Source organism: Engraulis encrasicolus, chromosome 9, assembly GCF_034702125.1.
Source record: "Engraulis encrasicolus isolate BLACKSEA-1 chromosome 9, IST_EnEncr_1.0, whole genome shotgun sequence".
Lineage (NCBI taxonomy): Eukaryota > Metazoa > Chordata > Actinopteri > Clupeiformes > Engraulidae > Engraulis > Engraulis encrasicolus.
The window spans coordinates 49,367,160-49,387,770 of record NC_085865.1 but is presented as its reverse complement, the minus strand read 5'-3'; the positions used below and the strand labels follow the sequence as shown (position 1 = coordinate 49,387,770).

The following is a 20,611-nucleotide window of genomic DNA, read 5'->3' as shown; positions in this document are numbered from 1 at the left end:
GCCCACGCACGCACGCACACACACACACACACACACACACACACACACACACACACACACACACACACACACACACACACACACACACACACACACACACACACACACACACACACACACACACACACACACACACACACACACACACAGGGCAGTTGGCTTTGGCTAGACCCAAGACAAAGACACGTGAAGGGGTCCCATAACCAAAACATAAAATGTAATGAGGATCCAATTCTGGGCCCCTCTCTCCCTGTGCCCGGGAAAATTGACCCCTTTGTCCCCCCTGCTGGCTTCCTTGCACACGCATGCATGCATGCACACACACACACACACACACACACACACACACACACACACACACACACACACACACACACACACACACACACACACACACACACACACACACACACACACACACACACACACATACACAGTCTGTAAATACAACATAAGTGTAATGAAGTCTAGTGGACAACTACCAAAAACAGGATCAGTTGAAATCCAGTTCACTGTGACGCACTTCAGCTGTAACCCATCAACAAACTGAATCACACAATCAATCTTGCTGAAAGACATGTTTTACCAAGACAGACTTGTTTCTTTTTGCCTAATCTTCTCCCCATGATCCTGGCCACATATGGCTGAATCGCCTACGGTCTCATTTGAGATATCACGTGATGACACCTCTTCAGGGTAATTACTAAATGTCACGAGGAGCGGATTTAGGCATAAAAGCTCCATCTTGGTTGAAAATCACTCTGGCAACGATTATCTTACGTTTGTGAGCGAACAAAGCCAATTATACATGTTGTTGACATCAAGGTTTCCTCACTGAATTCAGCTTATTTCCCCTCTTTGGTCGCTTGTCTTAGAGCTTGTCTTGACTACACTGCAAAAAACGAAAATCTGTACAAGTGTAATATACTTGAATTCAGCATTTTGTTCTCATTACACTTGTTTTTGAATGTATTTTCTTGGTAAGACTGACTATTGTTAAGATTATTTGACTTGTTTCAAGAAAATTCATCTTTTTTATCCTACCTAGATAATAAAACTAGTTCTGAGCAGCTTTTTTCTTAAAATAGAACACATACTGACGGAGTCGCATTAACAATTAGACTGTGAGTACATTTTTACTTGTTTCAAGACAATAAGACAATCCAAATGAACCTGTTTTAAGAACTGGCTCGATCTCACTAAGATATTCTAGCTAATCAACTGTGATAGCATACAAATTAATAGGGCCATTGAGATTTCCATTCATGATTCATAGCTTTGACATTTCTGTTGTCTGTGCAGCATTTGGCATAGCAATTTCATGATTGTAAATCTGTATCCCATCTCAGTGTGTCAAACACTTGATATTCAAGGCAAAATATGCTGTAGATGAATCAATAACACATATAAGTGAAAAGTGAAAGCCCATTGGGAAACTCCAACTCCCATTGTCATTGTGACACAGCACTCCACAGCACACAAGTGAACACTGCACACAACGAAATTGCATTCATGCCTCACCCGTGCAAGGGGGCAGCCCTCAGTGGCGCCCCATGGGGAGCAGTGCGGTGGGACGGTACCATGCTCAGGGTACCTCAGTCATGGAGGAGGATGGGGGAGAGCACTGGTTGATTACTCCCCCCACCAACCTGGCGGGTCGGGAGTCAAACCGGCAACCTCTGGGATGCAAGTCTGACGCCCTAACCGCTCACCCATGACTGCCCTTGTATATATAAAAAAAAAAATAGGGAGTCCCATTTCTGTGATTATGGTCTTTCCTAATTGTTACCAAGAAACATCCATTTCAGAGATGATATTCAACTGTATTGCTACTGGAGACATTGAAAATGGACTAGCTCCGAAACGTCTGTCTCTCCAGTTAATCCTTAGACTTCTGTTGTATATTTTCGGCTTCAATACACTTTTTCACACAAGTCTTGTGTGCGCCTCCTTTTTTCCATTTTTGAGTGATTACTACTTGTTTGGGAGTGCTCGCACCAAGCAATACACGAGCATTGAGTTCAAGGCGCAGACGCCGACCTTTGTTGGTCTTTTTGTCATTCACAGAGATGATATTCAAAAAATCTAATCTTTGAACTGACATATGCCTCTGACGCCTTGATACCGCTGATGTGTGGCCCAATTCTTTTTCATGAGCAAATATACTGTTTATTTGATGGGTAGGCTACTTTCGACAATTTTGCTATGATTTTTTTTTTTTAAGATTGTTTTTGGTCTTTTTTACAACTTTTTTGTAACTGACAGGACAGTTTGAGAGGTGGACAGGAGGCGAATGGGGAGAGAGATGCGGAGGGGTCGGCAAATGACCCGGACCGGGAATCGAACCCGGGTCGGCCACACGGCAGACGAGTGCCCTACCGGTTGCCCATGGCAGGGCCATTTTGCTTTGATTTATAAGACATTTGCAGACATTTTAGGCCTAATTTAATTTAGAAATTTAGAATAAAACAAATAATGCTTTGACTCTAACCTCATGCACACGTGTCTCATCAAAGTACCCAGTGTGAAGGTAAATGTTGCATATAATGTTGTTTAGGGGGCATGTTGTTGTTCAGCATGCTGCTTTTTTAAGATGCTGCTCTGTCTCAATTTTTGTAAAGTTTCCGTCATCAGAGCAAAAAAGGTTGTGAGTTATTTCACTTAATTATATGATAAGATGTATAGCATGGTCCTTGCTGCTGATAAAAACAAAAGTGGAAGTTATAACATCTAGATCAATATGATTTGACAAAATAAAGTGCTTCAATGCACGTTTTATTTTCTGTTGCACAACTGCAACAGTAAGGGCAACAGGTTTTTTTGTGTTCATTTTTAAGGCACACTCAAAAAATGTTTCTGGGTCCTGGTAAATATTAAGAAATATGTATACATACATTTAAGGAATATTATTTTAAAATGGAAAAATGATTCATTGAAATCATATAAACACCATTTGAATCTAATCTAAACAAATAATGTATGCACTTGAAAAAAGCTCATAATATTAACTGGCACATCACACTCCAGAACAGTAGGTGGCAGTAAAAAATAAATCGCCTATTGTTGAAACACATTTTCATTGACGGTATTTATCTTCTTCCTGCTGGCACCAAGTTGTTACCTTATTGGTACAGAAATATTTTACATAAATCAAAACTATATATGTGAAATTCATGCTGTAATTCAGGTGGGATAACAAACAAAAACAAAAAACCACCAAAGAGTAAAACCGGAAATGGAATTACGTCACTTCCTGTTCGTCAGTTGGTCTCCTGCTTTGAAATTGAGACAATCGTTTTCAGCCGGGTAAGTTTCACAATCCGTTTCAATCCTTGTCATCTTTGGCAATATGCTTGTATTAAGACACTATTACAGTCATTTGTGAAGTATACTACGCTATTGTGATGTTTTTGGCGTTTTTGTCTGTATGGAAAGTTAACTGATACGATTGTTAGATCATGCTGTGTGATCTGACAAGCTGTTTGTCTTGCATTCAAATATCCACTCTTAAACAGTAGGCTAGCTTATCTTGTGCAACATCTTTAGGAGTAAAAAAAAGTTGCCTTAAGGTTTATCCAGTCTGAAGTGTAAATTACCAGCATAATTATTTTAAACATAGTTTAACACCTGCTGCTGTTTAGCTTAGCAGCTAGCTATTGCTCTATAGCCTGCTATTGCCCTGTAATGCCCCACATGTTACTCAAAATATGTATCTTATTTTTTGTAATGGGCGTCACTATTGGCCAGTCCTGAATATCACCTTTGAAAAGCCATGTTTGCCGATATTGTGAGAAAAGGTTCACCTCTGTTTTTCAACTTGACAGATGGTTGCCCCCTGTGCGAGTGGAAGATGTGACTTTGAAGACAGTCATTGTAAAAGGTAGGATTTATGTCCATGTTCAATTGTTTTACACTTTACCCTCTGCTTGAACACTTTACTTACACCAAAGCAAAATGAGGATAAACATACTTTTTAGCCAATTAGCTGTCATTTTCATGTTGGCATGGTGTCAACAGTTATTTTGTATTGTATGAAACATGGATATGGTGAAAAATATTTGAATTAACCTTTAATTTCACGCTGTCTTAAGTGGCTGTAGTCACGTTATTTACCAATATTTTTAAATGGTGACAATATTCCCCAGTCTAAAAAGTGGTGAAGATGTACCTGACTTGCTTGCCATAGACAACAAGAAGTGGTGTTTCATGCATGGTGTGGAGTTGCTTGAGGATGCAAAATCATTGGTAATCCAACAACATGCGTCAGTCAACATCTATGCAGTGACATAGGCTATTTGATATGGCAGATTATATTTGGTTGAGGCTACTCTACTCTCCTTGACCCCTGGTCTCAACTTAGGTTTTACAGGAAGTCAGTCAATGCCATTGTGATGTTAGCCCTCATCTTATCTTGTAATTTCTGTTTAATCAACTCCAGCACTCTAATTATGTGTTTTGTCATAGGTGCAAAAGGCTTGTCTAAGATAAGCTGGCAGTCTACACCGCATGGCCTGCGTTGCTGACATTGAGTGAAGTAAGTATGGTGGTACATTATGTCATAACAGATAGTATTTAAGTGTTGATGTATGTCTGTCCTGTAGGATGTCTTTGTGGCTTGACCACAGGTGTTGCCCCACCTGCAGCCCCAGAGATAGAAAGACATAGTCACAAGTCACAGGACAGACAGGAAGCACAACACAACTGGGCCTGACAACCATGTCATTTTCTTGTAATGTGTCTTTGGCAGGTTAATGCAGAGTTCCTGTGCCTGACATATACTTGAGGAAGCATCTTGGAGGTTGTCAAGGAGAATGGAGGCATTGCCAGAAGGAAGGTAGGATAACTCATGGCTCCAACAGCTAATGGAAACTGTGGGTCTTTCTCAAATGCTAGGCCAGTGTCCTTCCAAGTGTATCAGCCTAATTAGTCACGCCCAGTGATTAGATACTTTTTGGTGAACTCTACAGAATATCCAATCACTGGGTGTGACTAATAAAGGGTATCCAATCACTGGGCGTGACTAATTAGGCTGATACACTTGGAAGGACACTGGCCTAGCATTTGAGAAAGATCCATTGTGTTTGAGTTGCAAACAATCTAATGAAGTTGGGTATTAGGTATTAGAAGGTCAGACATTAGGTGTGGGAGACGCATGGCCCACCTCTAGGTTCACTGACTCTGAATTTTGAACAGTTCTGATTATGATGTTCACAAACGATCTGCACCCCAATAAAGAGAGCATGCGATAAATGGCACCTGCATATCACTGACAAGCACACTATTAAATGCCCCGTATTAGTGGCCATGGTTGTCATTCACTAGACATCAGCATTTTTACATTTAGTGCCATTAAAGCTACATAAAAAGTGTGTGCACAGTGTTAAGCTTTCTGCATTTTCTTTTTCCACCATCAGGACTAGAGTGGCGAAGTGATCCAAAGGCAGACTGCACATCTACGTATATGGTTTGCAAGGAACATCCCGTGCCAGAGACTGTGATACAAGGCATGGAGCTGTACAGTGAACTCGGAGCATCTCTTGTGCATGTGTGATGCTCTTTGGACTCGGTTACCGGTATATACCCTCAATCTCAACTCTGTGGATTTGGATTTACAATGGATTGGAAAATATGCCCAAAAGGTTCAATCACTATAAACTACAGTAAATATGTTGGACACTGGCAATCTCAGGTTCTAAGCCATTGTATAAAAGGACAATCCATCGCATTTCTATGCATACTTTTCTGTGCTGTTCTCTGATCTGAGTTGATGATTTTTTTTGTCCTTATCTTAGCTCAGCATGGCATTGAGTATCATTGAGGGGTTTTTTTCTAAGCTTTTTCTATGCAGATTAAAAGATGAGCACTATAATGAAAGGCGTAATAACGCCTCAGTAGCACTTCATGGACACATTGATATCATAATTAAAAACATTTCTCTCTCCCTCTCCTCCCCCACTTTGGGAAAGAATCAAAGAGTCAAAAGTGCTCCTGTGGGCAGTTAATTCTAAAATGTCCATTCACAAATAACATCTTTTTCATGAATGTCTAAGTAAATAAGTGAGTAAATAGACACATACTGTTCTGTTGAGTATGTTTTTCGGCCAGAGATATCTGACTGCATTCAAAATGGTGGATTAACATGCAGAGGCCACATAAATTAATGTGGTACAGTACACTGAATTTCAGGTTTTCTGTTTAATTTCTGTTTAATCATACGATTATATTGTCTAGATTTTGGTGTTTTATTATCGTTTGACTGCATGTTTGTCCAGCTGATGAAATATTAATAAAAGAAATGTTTTGACGTTCTTGTCAAGTATATTTTTCTCATACACCTAAACAAGATATTAATTCTACATGAGAAAATAAGTATTCTAGCTAAGAAAATCAGACTAGTTTTAAGACTTTAAATGAACTGGAAACAAGTAAATTTGCCTTGTTTTAAGCATATTGTATGCTTGTTTTGAGCAATAATTTCTTGGATGACATCTAATTCTAAGCAATAATGACTAATAAAGCAGAAGAAATTGCTTAAAATAAGAAAAAAAATCTTAACAAGCAACAGAAAAATAAGATTTTTATACTTGTTTCAAGTGTTTTTCTATGCCTACCACTTAGATATTATTTTCTTGTTTTAAGAATTCTTACCAAGTCCAATTTGCTCGCTGCACTGGCAGATTATTTTGCTCAAAATAAGCAATTTTTCACCTAAAACACTATATTTTTTGCTTATTTTTTTAGAGGGCTTTTTTGCAGTGTACAAATCGGATCCTTTGTGTAGCAAGCAGAGTTGGGCAAGTTACTCAAAAACTGTGTAGGTGATATTCCCCTGTGTTTTCGCCATTTCTCCCCGCGCCTCTAGAGGGCGCTGAACCCAAAGAGACTGTTTGCAATGTACTACTGAAGTATGTTGTTTCCTGTTACCCCCTGCTGTTTTCACTATAAAGAGTGCCGCACAGGTACCCCTTTTTCTCTGAAACCCGCTCTTTGAAGAGGACAAGCCTCTGTAAGACTGTACCTATCCCGGATAAGACTAAGAAGATTTCAACTGCGCAACCCTTTCCCTTTCCCGGACAAAGACTTTCCCTCCAGTTTTAGTTTGGCCGACTTAAACTCGTGAAAGACCCCCTTTAGTCCGATCACAGCTGTAACCATCCCGCCTTGCAAGCAACACTGTAGGAACAGTGTTTTTCCATGTTCGAGACCTGAACGTTTCTATCTTGAACATTTTTCCGTCGGACCGAGCCCACCGGCTCTCGAGGACAAAAGAAGCAGACGACTTCAAGAATCCTCCCTGATCCAACCCAGACAGGAGTCTGTGTTGACCAGAACTTTTCCCCTGGAACCGAAAGCAGTGTCGCTGGCCGGCACAACCCGTTTCCCGTGGGACCCCTCTACAAAATCAGTAGGAAACTTTTCATGGGCAAATGACTAGTTAATTCTGAGTAGAGTTTAGTAGATGTGTTTCTTTGAATCTAGCTCGAAGCTTTATTTCATGTGCACATGTGTTGTTCTTTAATTTCTGTAGACATTGTTTTGAACTCTTTTCTCTCTCTCTTGCTTAGTTAGTTTGCATGCTTCTAACTTCTACCTCGCATACTCCTTAACAACGTGAATCCCTTCTGTACGCCGCGATTATTTGTATGAACCGCATTCGCAAGCGTTCATACAGTATCGTCCGTATTCGAAAGATTCTCTTTGCTAACGGGTTAGCTAAGGACAATCGCTAGTAGCCCCTGTGTAACAGCGGCCTGCTAGCCAAGACGCACGACACACACACCCACACACACACACGTTACACCCACATCTCTCTCTCTCTCCCTCTTGTATCTCTCTCTCCCTATCTCTCTCTGAGTGTTAGACTTGTAGATTTCTCCGGACTTTTGGTACCTTTCCGGTACAACTTTGCACATAACTGATAATAGACTGTTCATTGAATAGCCTCCTTTGTCCGGACATTTCTGCTAGCTAATACTGCTGCTCAGCTGTAGCCACGCTGAATCTAATTGCTTTGAGTACACGAGTGTACGGCCATCTTTGTAGTGACAAACATTCAAGCTCGCCGTTTCATTCGTGCTCTATTCTCTCTCTTTTATTTCTTTTGTGCTCACATTCCATTCACATCATACCCGGAACTGTTAGTGTTAATTCCAGAACCTTTGATACATGTTTGTGCCCTTCACGGGACTTTTAATGCTTGAAAACCCCCGCCGGTTATTTGCTAAGTAGCTGCTAGCTACCCCCATTGTTCTTGGTTCTGAGGCTAACGCTAATATCACCGTGTTGTTTACATTGCTATAGCAACCTAGCCCACGTGGTGGACGCCATCTTGCTACCATAGCAACCGGGGCTAACGCTCCTCCTTTGTTCACGCTCACGCACCTACACACACACACACACACACACACACACACATTTCCCCTACACGCACAATTCCCCTTTTATTTCTTTCTTGTTTTTATACTTGTGCCTTATTGTGTTTACCCATTGATCCGACTTTGAATGTAATGTTTTATTAGTTATCCTAGTAGTTAATAAAAGTAAATCATTTGATTGCATTTTGTTGTCCTTGTTGCTTTGTACAACCAACCAACCTATTATCAGAATTTTGCCTTCAGATCTACCTTTGTGCTTGCATACCCAACTGATCACAGAGAATAGGCCTTACTGTTCACTGTGCCCGGTTGAGTATCCCAGTACAAACTTGTTATTAATTCTGTGTTTAGCAATTTATTGTTGAATATTGTGATTGATAATCTTAAGGATTTTATGAGACGGTCCTTTAATTACCTTTAATTAATTGGTTTATTAATTATAATTAATTCATCATTAATTAAATTCCCAAACAAGATATTTTGCCTTCAATTCCTGGTATAGTCGCATTAGGAGTAAATCCAAACGCAACTACCCCTACATTACTGACGCCCTCGCGTGAGGATAATGGTTTAATGGTTGGTGTACAAACTGCAATGATTAACAAACTGTTTTAAAATAACACAAGCTCGGCCAAGTTATAATCTACAGGTGGATTTAACGGTGAGTGAACAACAGTGTGTCAATCGTATTTCGTACTGAAATTGTGTCAACCGTATTTCGTACTGAAATTTTGCGTCCGATTGTAATTAGTAAATGCGCCCTTGTTAATTAATTATCAAAGTAAATTAATAGCTGCCAAAATTGATTAATTACAAGTGATAATCCCTATAGAACTGCTTAATACTCACATGTTAATTAGTTATTAATTAGATTAAATTCTACTTTTAACTGATAGACATCCGTTATTGATTACAGTATAGCGAATTGAAACTTTAATTGATTGATTTAAAAGTAGAGTTAATTTTCTAACTTAATTGATTGACAAATCGGTATCTTGAGTCTTAACACGCGGATCTGATACTCGAGGCCCAATTGATTACCGCGCTAGATAACATTCTGATCGAATTATTTAAAGGTTAGTATTAAATTCCTTGCGAAAACAATTACTCTCCCATTTAATTAATTGCGTAATCGGATAACACTCTAAGCGTAACCAATTAACAGCCCGTACTAATTCGTGCAAGACAATGGATGCTAAAGAAGTGCCTGAGGCAGGAGCCGCCGGTAGCGGAGCAGCGGCCGGAGTCAAGAAAGACACCAAGCAATCTCTTTTCGACCTCGTAGGCGATTTAGCGACCGTGAGTGCTGACGACAGGACGCAGATCAGAGAGCTAAGCCGAAGAGCCTGCAGACAGAGAATGACCGAAACGGTCGAGAAACTCGGCACAAGGGAGATCACAACCCCAGTCGGGTTCAGCCGACTCTTCATGCTCTTACACCGCGAATATGAATATGCTAAAGAAGAGGAGAATCAAGCGAAAGCAGCAATGGCAGTAGAAATTCATGACCTAACGAGGAAACACCAAGAGTTGTTTCAAGAACTAGGTAGAGAACAAGAACGAGGGAACACCCTGGAAAGTGAACTGAATGAGATAGGCCCCGCCTACCAGACACTCCAGCAGGAGATGAGATCCCTCCGACACCTGGTGGAACAATACGAGCAGGAAGCCCCTCAGCGTTCCGAACCAGTGTCAGCCCATCACCCCCACCGGGGGAACGAAGAGGAAGAGGAGAAAAAGGAGGAACCCAGCTTGTTAGACTGGACACCCAGCCAAACTCTCCCGGATATCCAGACTCCTCTAATCCCCTTCACCGGCGCTCAAGGTAGACAGCCGGCGATGTCGAACACGCCCTACCTCGCCACTAGGACGACTGCCTCGCACACGACGAGCGCAGCACCCTCCGCCAACGCAGGTTTGCAACCTGTGTCACATGGGACCCCTAGCCACACCCATCCAGCTACGGACCCAAATCAGCCAAAGAAACTCTACCCGAGTTTCGCAGCAATGTCAAGTGTTGGACCTCCCGGCAAGTCGAAAAAGCGAACCACCGCAGTGGAGAACCCCATACGCTCATGGCACGACCCTAGGGCGTACGAGTCCAGCTCCGACAGCGAGGAAGAGGAGCCGCCGTACCAGCCGAGGACAGGAGCCGCCGGTGCCGCCGCACCCAGAGTCCCATGCAGAGTCCGCCAACTAGACATTGTAGCGAAAGATGTTGACCGTTTCGAGCCCGAGAAGAGAGAACGTAACGTCAACGACTACTTCTGCGAGCTCGAGCGAGCTCTCCTTGAGCTTCCAGGGGCCACCTCCCTAGAGAAGGCAAGGCTAATCTGGAAGACTTCCTCAACTACTGTGCGCGGATTTCTTCGAGGTTTCCCACCACATGAGTTAGACAACTACAAGAAACTCCGAAAGCACATGATCGATGAGTATTCGACATACACGGACGAGACCGCGGCCACAATGGAGGCCCTTCAGGTGAAGCACCAGAAGCACGAGCACCCTCGAACATACTTCACACGCCTTCGGGAGGCGTATTTCCAGGGCTCCCATGCCCCTGGACTGGAAGAAGATCGGATCTTCAAGTCCTTCTTCCTGAACAACCTCCACCCCTCCATCAAGGATCAAACGAACATCATATGTAGACAGAAGTTCCACACGATGAAGGAGATACGTGCCGTCGCCACCATGACGTGGCAAACTCTCGTCAAACCGAAGCAGAAAGTCGATGAAGAACCTCGTGTCTACGCGCTGCATGGACAAGGAGACCAACAGCTGCGACTAGAAGAAGGAGAAACCCCGGCAACGGGACCCAACTGGCACCATCCGAGCCCCAACTACCAGTCTTCAAACCAATATCAGTCTAGCTGGAAAGGTAAACAGGCTGGAGCGAAAGGGGGGCCAGGGCAAAACGTCAAGGGGCAAGGCTATCGCAAAAACGGTAATCAAGCCCCTGGACATGCCCCTGGTGGCCAGCAGGGTGATAGGTCAGAGTTTCATCCAAAGGGCCCTCGAGGGGGGCCGGACTCCAGACAGGCCAACGCTAACCCAGCTAAGCAAGATAGCCAGTTAGCCGAGATGAGAGCTTCAATGGCCAAAATGGAGAAGATGATGAAGGACCTGCAGCACCAGATGAAAGCCAAGAAAGGGAAGGACTCGTCGGCATGACTAGGCCGGGATCCCTCCCCACCGCCACCGCGAGTTTACCTTGTGGGGTGGGGAGAGCGTCCCTTGCAGTCAGACGGCGATAGGGCCATGCAGCCCCCTCCGGTGGTGAAACCGGATCCTCAGGATGCGCCTCTCACACAGTTTCTAGGAGACTTGGTGCGGAAAGGTAACGCCAAGCGTATCTACACCCCGGTGGTTGTAGAAGGTGACGTTTCCCTCCAAGCCCTCCTGGATACTGGGTCTGAGATAACCCTGATGTGTTCCGAGATCTTCTCCAGAGTGGCGGCCGCACGGCGCAAGCAGGGAAAGCCCATTAGAACTCAGGACTGTGACGTTAACTTAGTTAGCTTCACTCAGAATCAAGCCCCCGTGACCACCATCGCATGGTTGGAACTAACGTTCCAAGGCATGACCATCATTCATCCCACTTACATCTGTTCTATTGGTGCCGAGCCCCTCCTCATTGGCCAAGACCTGCTTGACAGGCTTGCACCACTCATCGATTGCCGCAAAGGTCAACTCTGGGCCCAAGTCACCCCCACTCCAATCATGCCCCCTCGCCAAGAGCAAGCTCTTTGCGATAAGATCAGCACGGAAGTCGCCTCAACGACCTCCGAAGAGAGCCCGCTCCCTCAGAGCCTGTCCTCCCAGAGGCCTCCTTCAGAGGAACTCGAGTTCACGTCCCTCTACACAGAGTCTGGACGAGAGACTCCAGATCCGCCCAGCATCTCTTCCAATCGCACCGTGTTCTTCGAACACCCTGCTTTCCTATGCTCCCTGGGTGAGTCCCCACCAGAGAGGTACTACCCCCAATTGTCTGGCAAGTTCGCTGTAAACAGCGTAACCGTGTCAGCCGTCAGGCTAGCACTCTGGGCAGAGAAATCAGCCATCAGCCAGAATTGCTTCGACACTTTGTGGCGAAGTCCCGCCCCGCCTGCATTCGTGCAGAAAGGTCATCGTCTTTTGTCCGCCGAAACTCCTCAGACACCCCTCAAAGCCATAGGCACTTGTGCTGTGTCACTGACCATTGGTCAGAGAGAGTTCCTCCATTACCTAAGTGTCGTCCCCGGGCTCCCGGACCCTTTGGTCCTCGGAGCTGACACTTTGGTTAGGCTGGGAGCCCAGTTGGACATTGTAAATCAAGTCATCTGGACCCAAGCCGATGCGTCCAAGCATCCGTTCCAGTCAGATCTCGAACAAATGCGTTCCGGACAGACAATTCCCCAAGCCTGCCACGTTGCTAGCGAGTTCGACGTCGTCGTCCCCGCTAGGACCGCTGGCTTCCCGCTTAGGCTAGTTGTCGTTAAAGACCAACAGCTGCCCAGTTCCCAAGCGTTCTTTCAGCCCCTCAAGCCGTTCGTGGATCTTGATCTAGCAGTGTGTGGCACTCCGTTACTCGAAGTAACAAACCGTTCAGCTTACCTCTTGGTGCAGAACCCCACGAGGTACGATTGTTCAGTTCCAGCCCGCCAAGCGCTAGGTCTCCTGGTTGACCAGGGATTCCACGATTTTGAACTCACCATTCCAGTCATTGGTGAACTCCCATTGTCGGACAGGCCGTCCCACCAACCAGGTAGCTTCTTGGTCACCTCCCCCTTCCACATGATCCGAATCGAGCCTCATGATATGCTTCGGGACGAACGCATTGTCCTGACCAAGACCGATACACCCAAGCACTTGCTAGTGTACGCTCTTGCCGTGCAGCCATCGAGCGCGGGCCCCGCAACGAAGGTTGTTGAGCTAGCACCCGATGAGCCGTACCCAGGTTTCGAACAGGAGGTTCAGCAACAGCTTGTGAAAGCTGACAGTCTGACCACGGATAGCCAGCGTGGACAGCTCCGAGAGCTGTTCTATCACTTCAAGCCCATCTGGTCAAAGGACTCCAACGATTGTGGCGTCACCGATCTCCACACCGTTCAAATCCCAACGGACCCGAAGGCCAAGCCCACTTTCGTGCGCCAATACAAGATCCCCTTGGCAGCGTACGATTCCATCGAAGAGACGCTGAACACCCTGTTGGACAAGCAGATAATCAGGGAGTGTAATTCCACGTACAACTCCCCCTTGTGGCCAGTTCTGAAACCCAATGGAAAATGGAGACTCACCATCGACTACCGGCAGTTGAACAAGCAAGTGCCCCTGTCAAGGTGGCCCATGATCCATCTGGACCAGGAACTAGCGAAAGTCAAGGATGCAAAGTTCTTCTCCACCGCGGACGTGGCAAGCGGCTTCTGGACCATGCGAGTGGACCCTGCAGACCAACACAAGTTGGCCTTCTCATTTGGAAACCGCCAAATGACGTTCAATCGCTGCCCCTTTGGATATTCAAACTCCCCAGCCGAGTTCAACATCTTCCTGCACAAAGCCATGAGCGACGCCGCAGCCCGAGGGAACCTGATCTACGTCGATGACATTCTGATCAGATCACGGACCTTCGAAGCCCACCTTGAAGAGATTCGCCACGTCCTGTCACAGCTAGCTAGAGCCGGGGCCAAGCTCTCCGTCACCAAAGGACAATGGTGTCGGACAAAAGTCGAGTATGTCGGACTGTGTGTCGGGCCTGACGGCATCGAACCTCAGTCCAGCCGGATCCGTGCAATTCAAGACATCAGAGCCCCGTCCAACGTGTCCCAACTCCGGAGCTTTCTGGGAGTATGCAACTACTCCAGACAGTTCATCGAGGACTACGCTGAAATAGCTAGACCGCTGAACGAACTTCTCCGAAAGGATCGAGAATTCAATTGGAGTAGTCCCCAAGAACTTGCCTTCAAGGAGATGAAGCAGAAGCTCTGCGCGGCCCCTTGCCTGGCCTACCCGGACAAGGATAAGCCGTTCTTCCTTGAAGCCAGTTTTTCTGATCATTGCCTGAGTGCCGCACTTTCCCAGCAGTACGATAGAGACCGCCGCGTTATCGCATACGCCAGCCGCCCTCTTAGTCCTGTAGAAGTGAAGTTCTCCGACTGCGAAAAAGCCCTGCTCGCAACGGTTTGGGCCGTTGAGCACTTCCGCAGTTACATCGGTGGCCAGAAGGTGGTGATCGAGACGAACCATCAACCTGTCACGTTCTTGAACAGCCAGAGGCTGCGAGAGGGCAAAGTCTCCAACATTCGACTCGCGTCGTGGATGATGGCATTACAGGGCTACGACATTGAGGTGAAGTACGCCCAAAACCACAAGATGGCGCTAGGCCGTGGCCTTGCGGAGTGCCAACATTGCGAATGCGAAGATGGACCAATCCAAGTGGAGACCTCAACAGCGCTATCTCTTCCGTCTGACCATCACTACTATGATGAGAATGTCTGCAACAATCTGCCCACTGCTTACATCGATGGGTGCTCCTTCCATCACGAGAGCGAAGTCAGAGCTGGCGTCGGTGTTGTGTGGGTTAACGGCCCGCTACGTGGAGAATACCAACACCGGATCGGCGCTAAAACTAGCCAGTATGCAGAGATCGCCGCCGCCCTCATCACACTGCAGCAAGCTAGCAACGAGAACCTCAAACAGCTGGTCCTTTGTTCTGATTCGAATTATGCCAGACATAGCTTCGTCTCACACTTCCCGGCGTGGAAGGCCCAAGGCATGAAGAATGCCAGGAACAAGGATGTGAAGCACTCCGAACTCTTCCTCGCTTGTGACCAGCTCGTGACCCAGCAGGGAATGTCCGTCTACTGGAGAAAGGTGAAAGCACACTCTCTGGTCCCAGGCCCGGATAAGGACGGCAACGACACAGCGGACAGCCTCGCAAAGGCCGGAGCTGTGGACGGCCCTCTTTGGGAATTTCAGGACTCCTGGCTTCCCCCAAAAGCAGAACAGACAGTGAACGCGATCACCCGTCGACAGGCTAAGGAAGGACAAACTGACACTACGCCCCAGGCGGAAACACTGCGACTCGGCCGAAAGCCAGAGGACGCAGACTTGGCAGCCATGCAGGAAAGGGACCCTCCAATCCACCGGATCCGAAAGTTCCTTGCCAATCCTGACACCTACCCAATCTCCGAAGAAGAATTGGAACAATCTCCAGATCTACGTCACCTTTACAATCTCAAGCACAGCCTGAAACTTGAAAAGGGACTCTTGGTGTACTCAACAAGCCGTAAAGGACCTCCTCGGTGGGTCGTGCCCACGGACCATAGGGGGGTCATACTACAGTACGCCCACGACAGCCCATGCGGAGGACACCGTAGCACCAACGCGACTTTCAGCACGCTGCAGTCGGTTGTCTACTGGCCCTTCATGATCACAGATGTAACAGAGTACGTCAAAGGCTGTCTCACTTGCTGCCAATTCCGTCCTGCGCAACCCCTGAACCGAGCTCCCCTGCAGCGCAGAGGAATCTCGTTCCCCTGGTCTAACCTCCAGATCGACTGGATTGGACCAGTCCCAAAATCATCTCGAGGTAACAAATACCTCCTGACCGTCACCTGTGCCTTCACCAAATGGATAGAGTGCCTCCCTGCTCCCAACGACACCGCCGAGACCACCGCTCTCCTCCTCATGAACCACGTGTTCAGCCGTTGGGGCCTGCCTCTCTCCATTGATTCAGACCGAGGAACGCACTTCACCGCGGATGTCATGAAAGCCTTGTGGGAAATGCTAGGCGTCGAAGCGCAGTTCCACATTGCGTATCACCCTCATTCATCCGGCCAGGTCGAACGCGCCAACCAAACCATCGTGAGCATGCTCCGGAAGTATGTCCAGGGACATGGAAAGGATTGGGATATCAAGCTCCCTCTGGTGCTAATGGCCATCAGGGCCACTCCCCATCGCTCGACGGGAGTCACTCCCTTCGAAATGATGACTGGTCGTGAAATGACTCTCCCGCTGCACCTCCTCTATCAACCAGAAGACATGAGCGTTGCCACTGCGTACACGGCACACCAGTACGTTTCCGATCTGCAACGCCACCTACAGACTACATTTGCTTGGGCCCAGGAACATCTTGAAAAGAGTGCAAAAGGCCAGAAAGCTTACTACGACAGGAAAGCGACGAGCCGTGAGTACGAAATAGGCGACAAAGTCCTCTACTTCAACTTCACAAAGCCGGTAGGCGTGTCCAAGAAATTCTTACCCCGCTGGTCAGGGCCATTCGAAATCACAGACAAGCTGTCCCCAGTCGCCTATCGTATTAAGACCTCAAAGCCTAGCCAAACGCCCTCTTACAGATGGATCCATAGCAACCAGATTAAGCTCTTCGAGCAGTCCACACTCCATAGGGGGGTGGAAGAGCAGTAGTCAGTAGTCTGCCTAACTTAGCTGCATGCCTCTTAACACTATAAGTATGCATTCCTAAGTAACTCCCCTCATCAAACTCTAGTAACCAAAACTCCTATGTGTTACAGAAATGGCCCCTCTCTGGATCCTCTGCATCTTCCTCGCCCTTCAGACCACACTGGCCAGCGACATAGTGGAACCCGGCCCTCAGAGTGGCATCGTACTCCAGGATGCACCCGGCCTGCTTCTCACCAATTGCCGCGTCCACACTCAACGTGTATATGCCCGCCTTGACCCGTGGGACGTGTACCGCAAGCATTTCAGGTCACCCTCTCAGATGAACCTGGAAACTGGCCCTACTTCCGAGATAGGATCCAACATCGAACACGCCAAGCGTACCACTAGCCACATGCTCGAACAGCTGCAGAAATTCATCGTCACAGAAGAGGAACTGAGCGGCAAAGCCCGTCCCAAGCGTTTCCTAGGTGGACTTCTTACCGCTGCTTCTGCTATCGGCTCCCTATTCTCAGTGGGCCTCTCCGCCGTTAATACCGTTAGCCTGACTGCCGTCAAGCGCGAAATTAGCACACTTAAAGAGGAAATGCCAGAAATTCAGAGTAGGCTGCTAACCCAACAGGAGACGCTGCAGGACCTAGGCAAAACCCTGCAGGGAACCATACTCGCTGTTAATATGCATTCAACTCTCATTAACAATACTGTGCATGCCGTAGACCGTTTAGCCACTATCATGAGAAGCGAAGTGAAGTACGTTCGAGTAATTAGAGACTTAATGCAAGATCTGATGCGAGAAGTAAGCAGCTCCCTCAGTACTCTGGGTGGAGGTAAAATTCCACCATATCTAATACCCCTTAGCATGGTTGACAATATACTGCGAGCTACGACTACCACTAACGTTTACTCATCACAAATCCACCTGGCCTATAGTCTTGGCAGCGCTATTCCCATTTTTGTCGATCCTAAGAACCTAGAGATAGGATTCATTCTTAATCTTCCCATCATTGAGCGACAAAACATTTACAGAATTAAGTCGGTCCTTAATGTAGGCTTTTGGAATAGCGGCGTACACGTACGTCTCCAAACACCCCCTACTATAGCCTATCACGATGACAACCCCTCTATCTACCTTATTCCCAACCTAGACATGTGCACCTCAACCAAAGATATTCACTGGGTCTGCCCCAGTAATCCCTTTATCAGAGACACTACTGATCGCCTCTGCGGACTGTCAAAGGTCCCAGACCAGAAGTGTGCCGCCCAACTGTCCACAAAGGACGAGGTTACGGAAACTAGAGTAGAGAGAGCCGGTAATCGCTGGCTAATCAACACACCCCAGACTGACATTCTGATATCATACGACCAGCATAACACAGCCACTAGAATGAAGCTCCCCAACCAGACTTCCCTCCTTAGTGTACCACTAGGGGCCACTGTTCATGTAGGTGACATCACGCTACACCACCTTAGCTCTGATCAGTACGAAACAGAAGTGGAAATGCCCAACGCATTCCCTGGCCATGAACTTGAGATAAACGCCACCCTCCAAGAGCAATTGCTTCTGGAAGGGACCAAAACTGTACAATTCAGTCTTCACCCCACTGGTATTGATACTATGTTTTTGCGCTATCGTTCTACCCCCTCTTCTGATCAAGGCTCCCTAATCTACCAAATTTCTCTGGGACTTCTCGTTAGTGGCTGGGTTATCACTGTTTTCATAGCCATCACACTACACAGGTACATACTGACAATGCACCGCAAACTGCACCACGCGATCTATGTGCCAGAGAACTATGATCGCACCCGTGTCCGGTACTCCGTTGGACAGAGTGCCAACATTAACTTTCCTGGAGAGTAGGCTTGCTAACACTAACTAACCTCTCTTCCTTCCTTTCATTGATTTTTTTCTTTGATTATGTTTGCTGTGTGAAATGTCATATGTAGTTAGACAGATAGCTTTAGAACTTTTACTAGTCATTGCCCAAGTGCCTTAGTCATTGCCCAAGTGCCTAAGTCATTGCCCATGAATTGTGTACTGTGTTTGAACTTTTCACTGCATGAACTGTGTCTGAAAGACTTTTTCCAGAAAGGACTTATCGGACTACTTTCCTGTGGACTACTTTCCTGTGGACTACTTTCTTGTGGATTACAAAGGACAATGTCTCATGACAGGGACACCGTGAGCCACATCGGGACCAATCCGCTCACCAATGTGCCTCAAGGGGGGACTGTAGGTGATATTCCCCTGTGTTTTCGCCATTTCTCCCCGCGCCTCTAGAGGGCGCTGAACCCAAAGAGACTGTTTGCAATGTACTACTGAAGTATGTTGTTTCCTGTTACCCCCTGCTGTTTTCACTATAAAGAGTGCCGCACAGGTACCCCTCACTCTCTGAAACCCGCTCTTTGAAGAGGACAAGCCTCTGTAAGACTGTACCTATCCCGGATAAGACTAAGAAGATTTCAACTGCGCAACCCTTTCCCTTTCCCGGACAAAGACTTTCCCTCCAGTTTTAGTTTGGCCGACTTAAACTCGTGAAAGACCCCCTTTAGTCCGATCACAGCTGTAACCATCCCGCCTTGCAAGCAACACTGTAGGAACAGTGTTTTTCCATGTTCGAGACCTGAACGTTTCTATCTTGAACATTTTTCCGTCGGACCGAGCCCACCGGCTCTCGAGGACAAAAGAAGCAGACGACTTCAAGAATCCTCCCTGATCCAACCCAGACAGGAGTCTGTGTTGACCAGAACTTTTCCCCTGGAACCGAAAGCAGTGTCGCTGGCCGGCACAACCCGTTTCCCGTGGGACCCCTCTACAAAATCAGTAGGAAACTTTTCATGGGCAAATGACTAGTTAATTCTGAGTAGAGTTTAGTAGATGTGTTTCTTTGAATCTAGCTCGAAGCTTTATTTCATGTGCACATGTGTTGTTCTTTAATTTCTGTAGACATTGTTTTGAACTCTTTTCTCTCTCTCTTGCTTAGTTAGTTTGCATGCTTCTAACTTCTACCTCGCATACTCCTTAACAACGTGAATCCCTTCTGTACGCCGCGATTATTTGTATGAACCGCATTCGCAAGCGTTCATACAGTATCGTCCGTATTCGAAAGATTCTCTTTGCTAACGGGTTAGCTAAGGACAATCGCTAGTAGCCCCTGTGTAACAGCGGCCTGCTAGCCAAGACGCACGACACACACACCCACACACACACACGTTACACCCACATCTCTCTCTCTCTCCCTCTTGTATCTCTCTCTCCCTATCTCTCTCTGAGTGTTAGACTTGTAGATTTCTCCGGACTTTTGGTACCTTTCCGGTACAACTTTGCACATAACTGATAATAGACTGTTCATTGAATAGCCTCCTTTGTCCGGACATTTCTGCTAGCTAATACTGCTGCTCAGCTGTAGCCACGCTGAATCTAATTGCTTTGAGTACACGAGTGTACGGCCATCTTTGTAGTGACAAACATTCAAGCTCGCCGTTTCATTCGTGCTCTATTCTCTCTCTTTTATTTCTTTTGTGCTCACATTCCATTCACATCATACCCGGAACTGTTAGTGTTAATTCCAGAACCTTTGATACATGTTTGTGCCCGTCACGGGACTTTAAATGCTTGAAAACCCCCGCCGGTTATTTGCTAAGTAGCTGCTAGCTACCCCCATTGTTCTTGGTTCTGAGGCTAACGCTAATATCACCGTGTTGTTTACATTGCTATAGCAACCTAGCCCACGTGGTGGACGCCATCTTGCTACCATAGCAACCGGGGCTAACGCTCCTCCTTTGTTCACGCTCACGCACCTACACACACACACACACACACACACATTTCCCCTACACGC

At 46.5% G+C, this 20,611-nt stretch overlaps 1 protein-coding gene and 1 long non-coding RNA gene across 3 annotated transcripts; both read left to right on the top strand.

Annotated features, from left to right (window-relative positions):
• The first annotated feature begins 3,128 nt into the window (after positions 1 to 3,128).
• Positions 3,129 to 6,275, top strand: LOC134455193 (uncharacterized). Of its 2 annotated transcripts, XR_010036063.1 has the most exons (5): positions 3,129 to 3,306; positions 3,825 to 3,880; positions 4,465 to 4,534; positions 4,748 to 4,834; positions 5,415 to 6,275. It is a non-coding gene; the product is annotated as an uncharacterized LOC134455193 (long non-coding RNA). The 2 variants fall into 2 exon arrangements; XR_010036062.1 differs by lacking the exon at positions 3,129 to 3,306 and having other exon boundaries at positions 3,315 to 3,880.
• A 970-nt stretch (positions 6,276 to 7,245) lies between these two features.
• LOC134455306 (uncharacterized) lies at positions 7,246 to 19,092 on the top strand. The gene is made up of 4 exons (XM_063206329.1): positions 7,246 to 7,405; positions 16,886 to 17,374; positions 17,918 to 18,054; positions 19,051 to 19,092. The coding sequence occupies exons 2-4, from the start codon at positions 16,888 to 16,890 to the stop codon at positions 19,090 to 19,092; spliced, it is 666 nt and encodes a 221-aa protein (XP_063062399.1). The 5' UTR covers positions 7,246 to 7,405; positions 16,886 to 16,887.
• Positions 19,093 to 20,611: the final 1,519 nt, after the last annotated feature.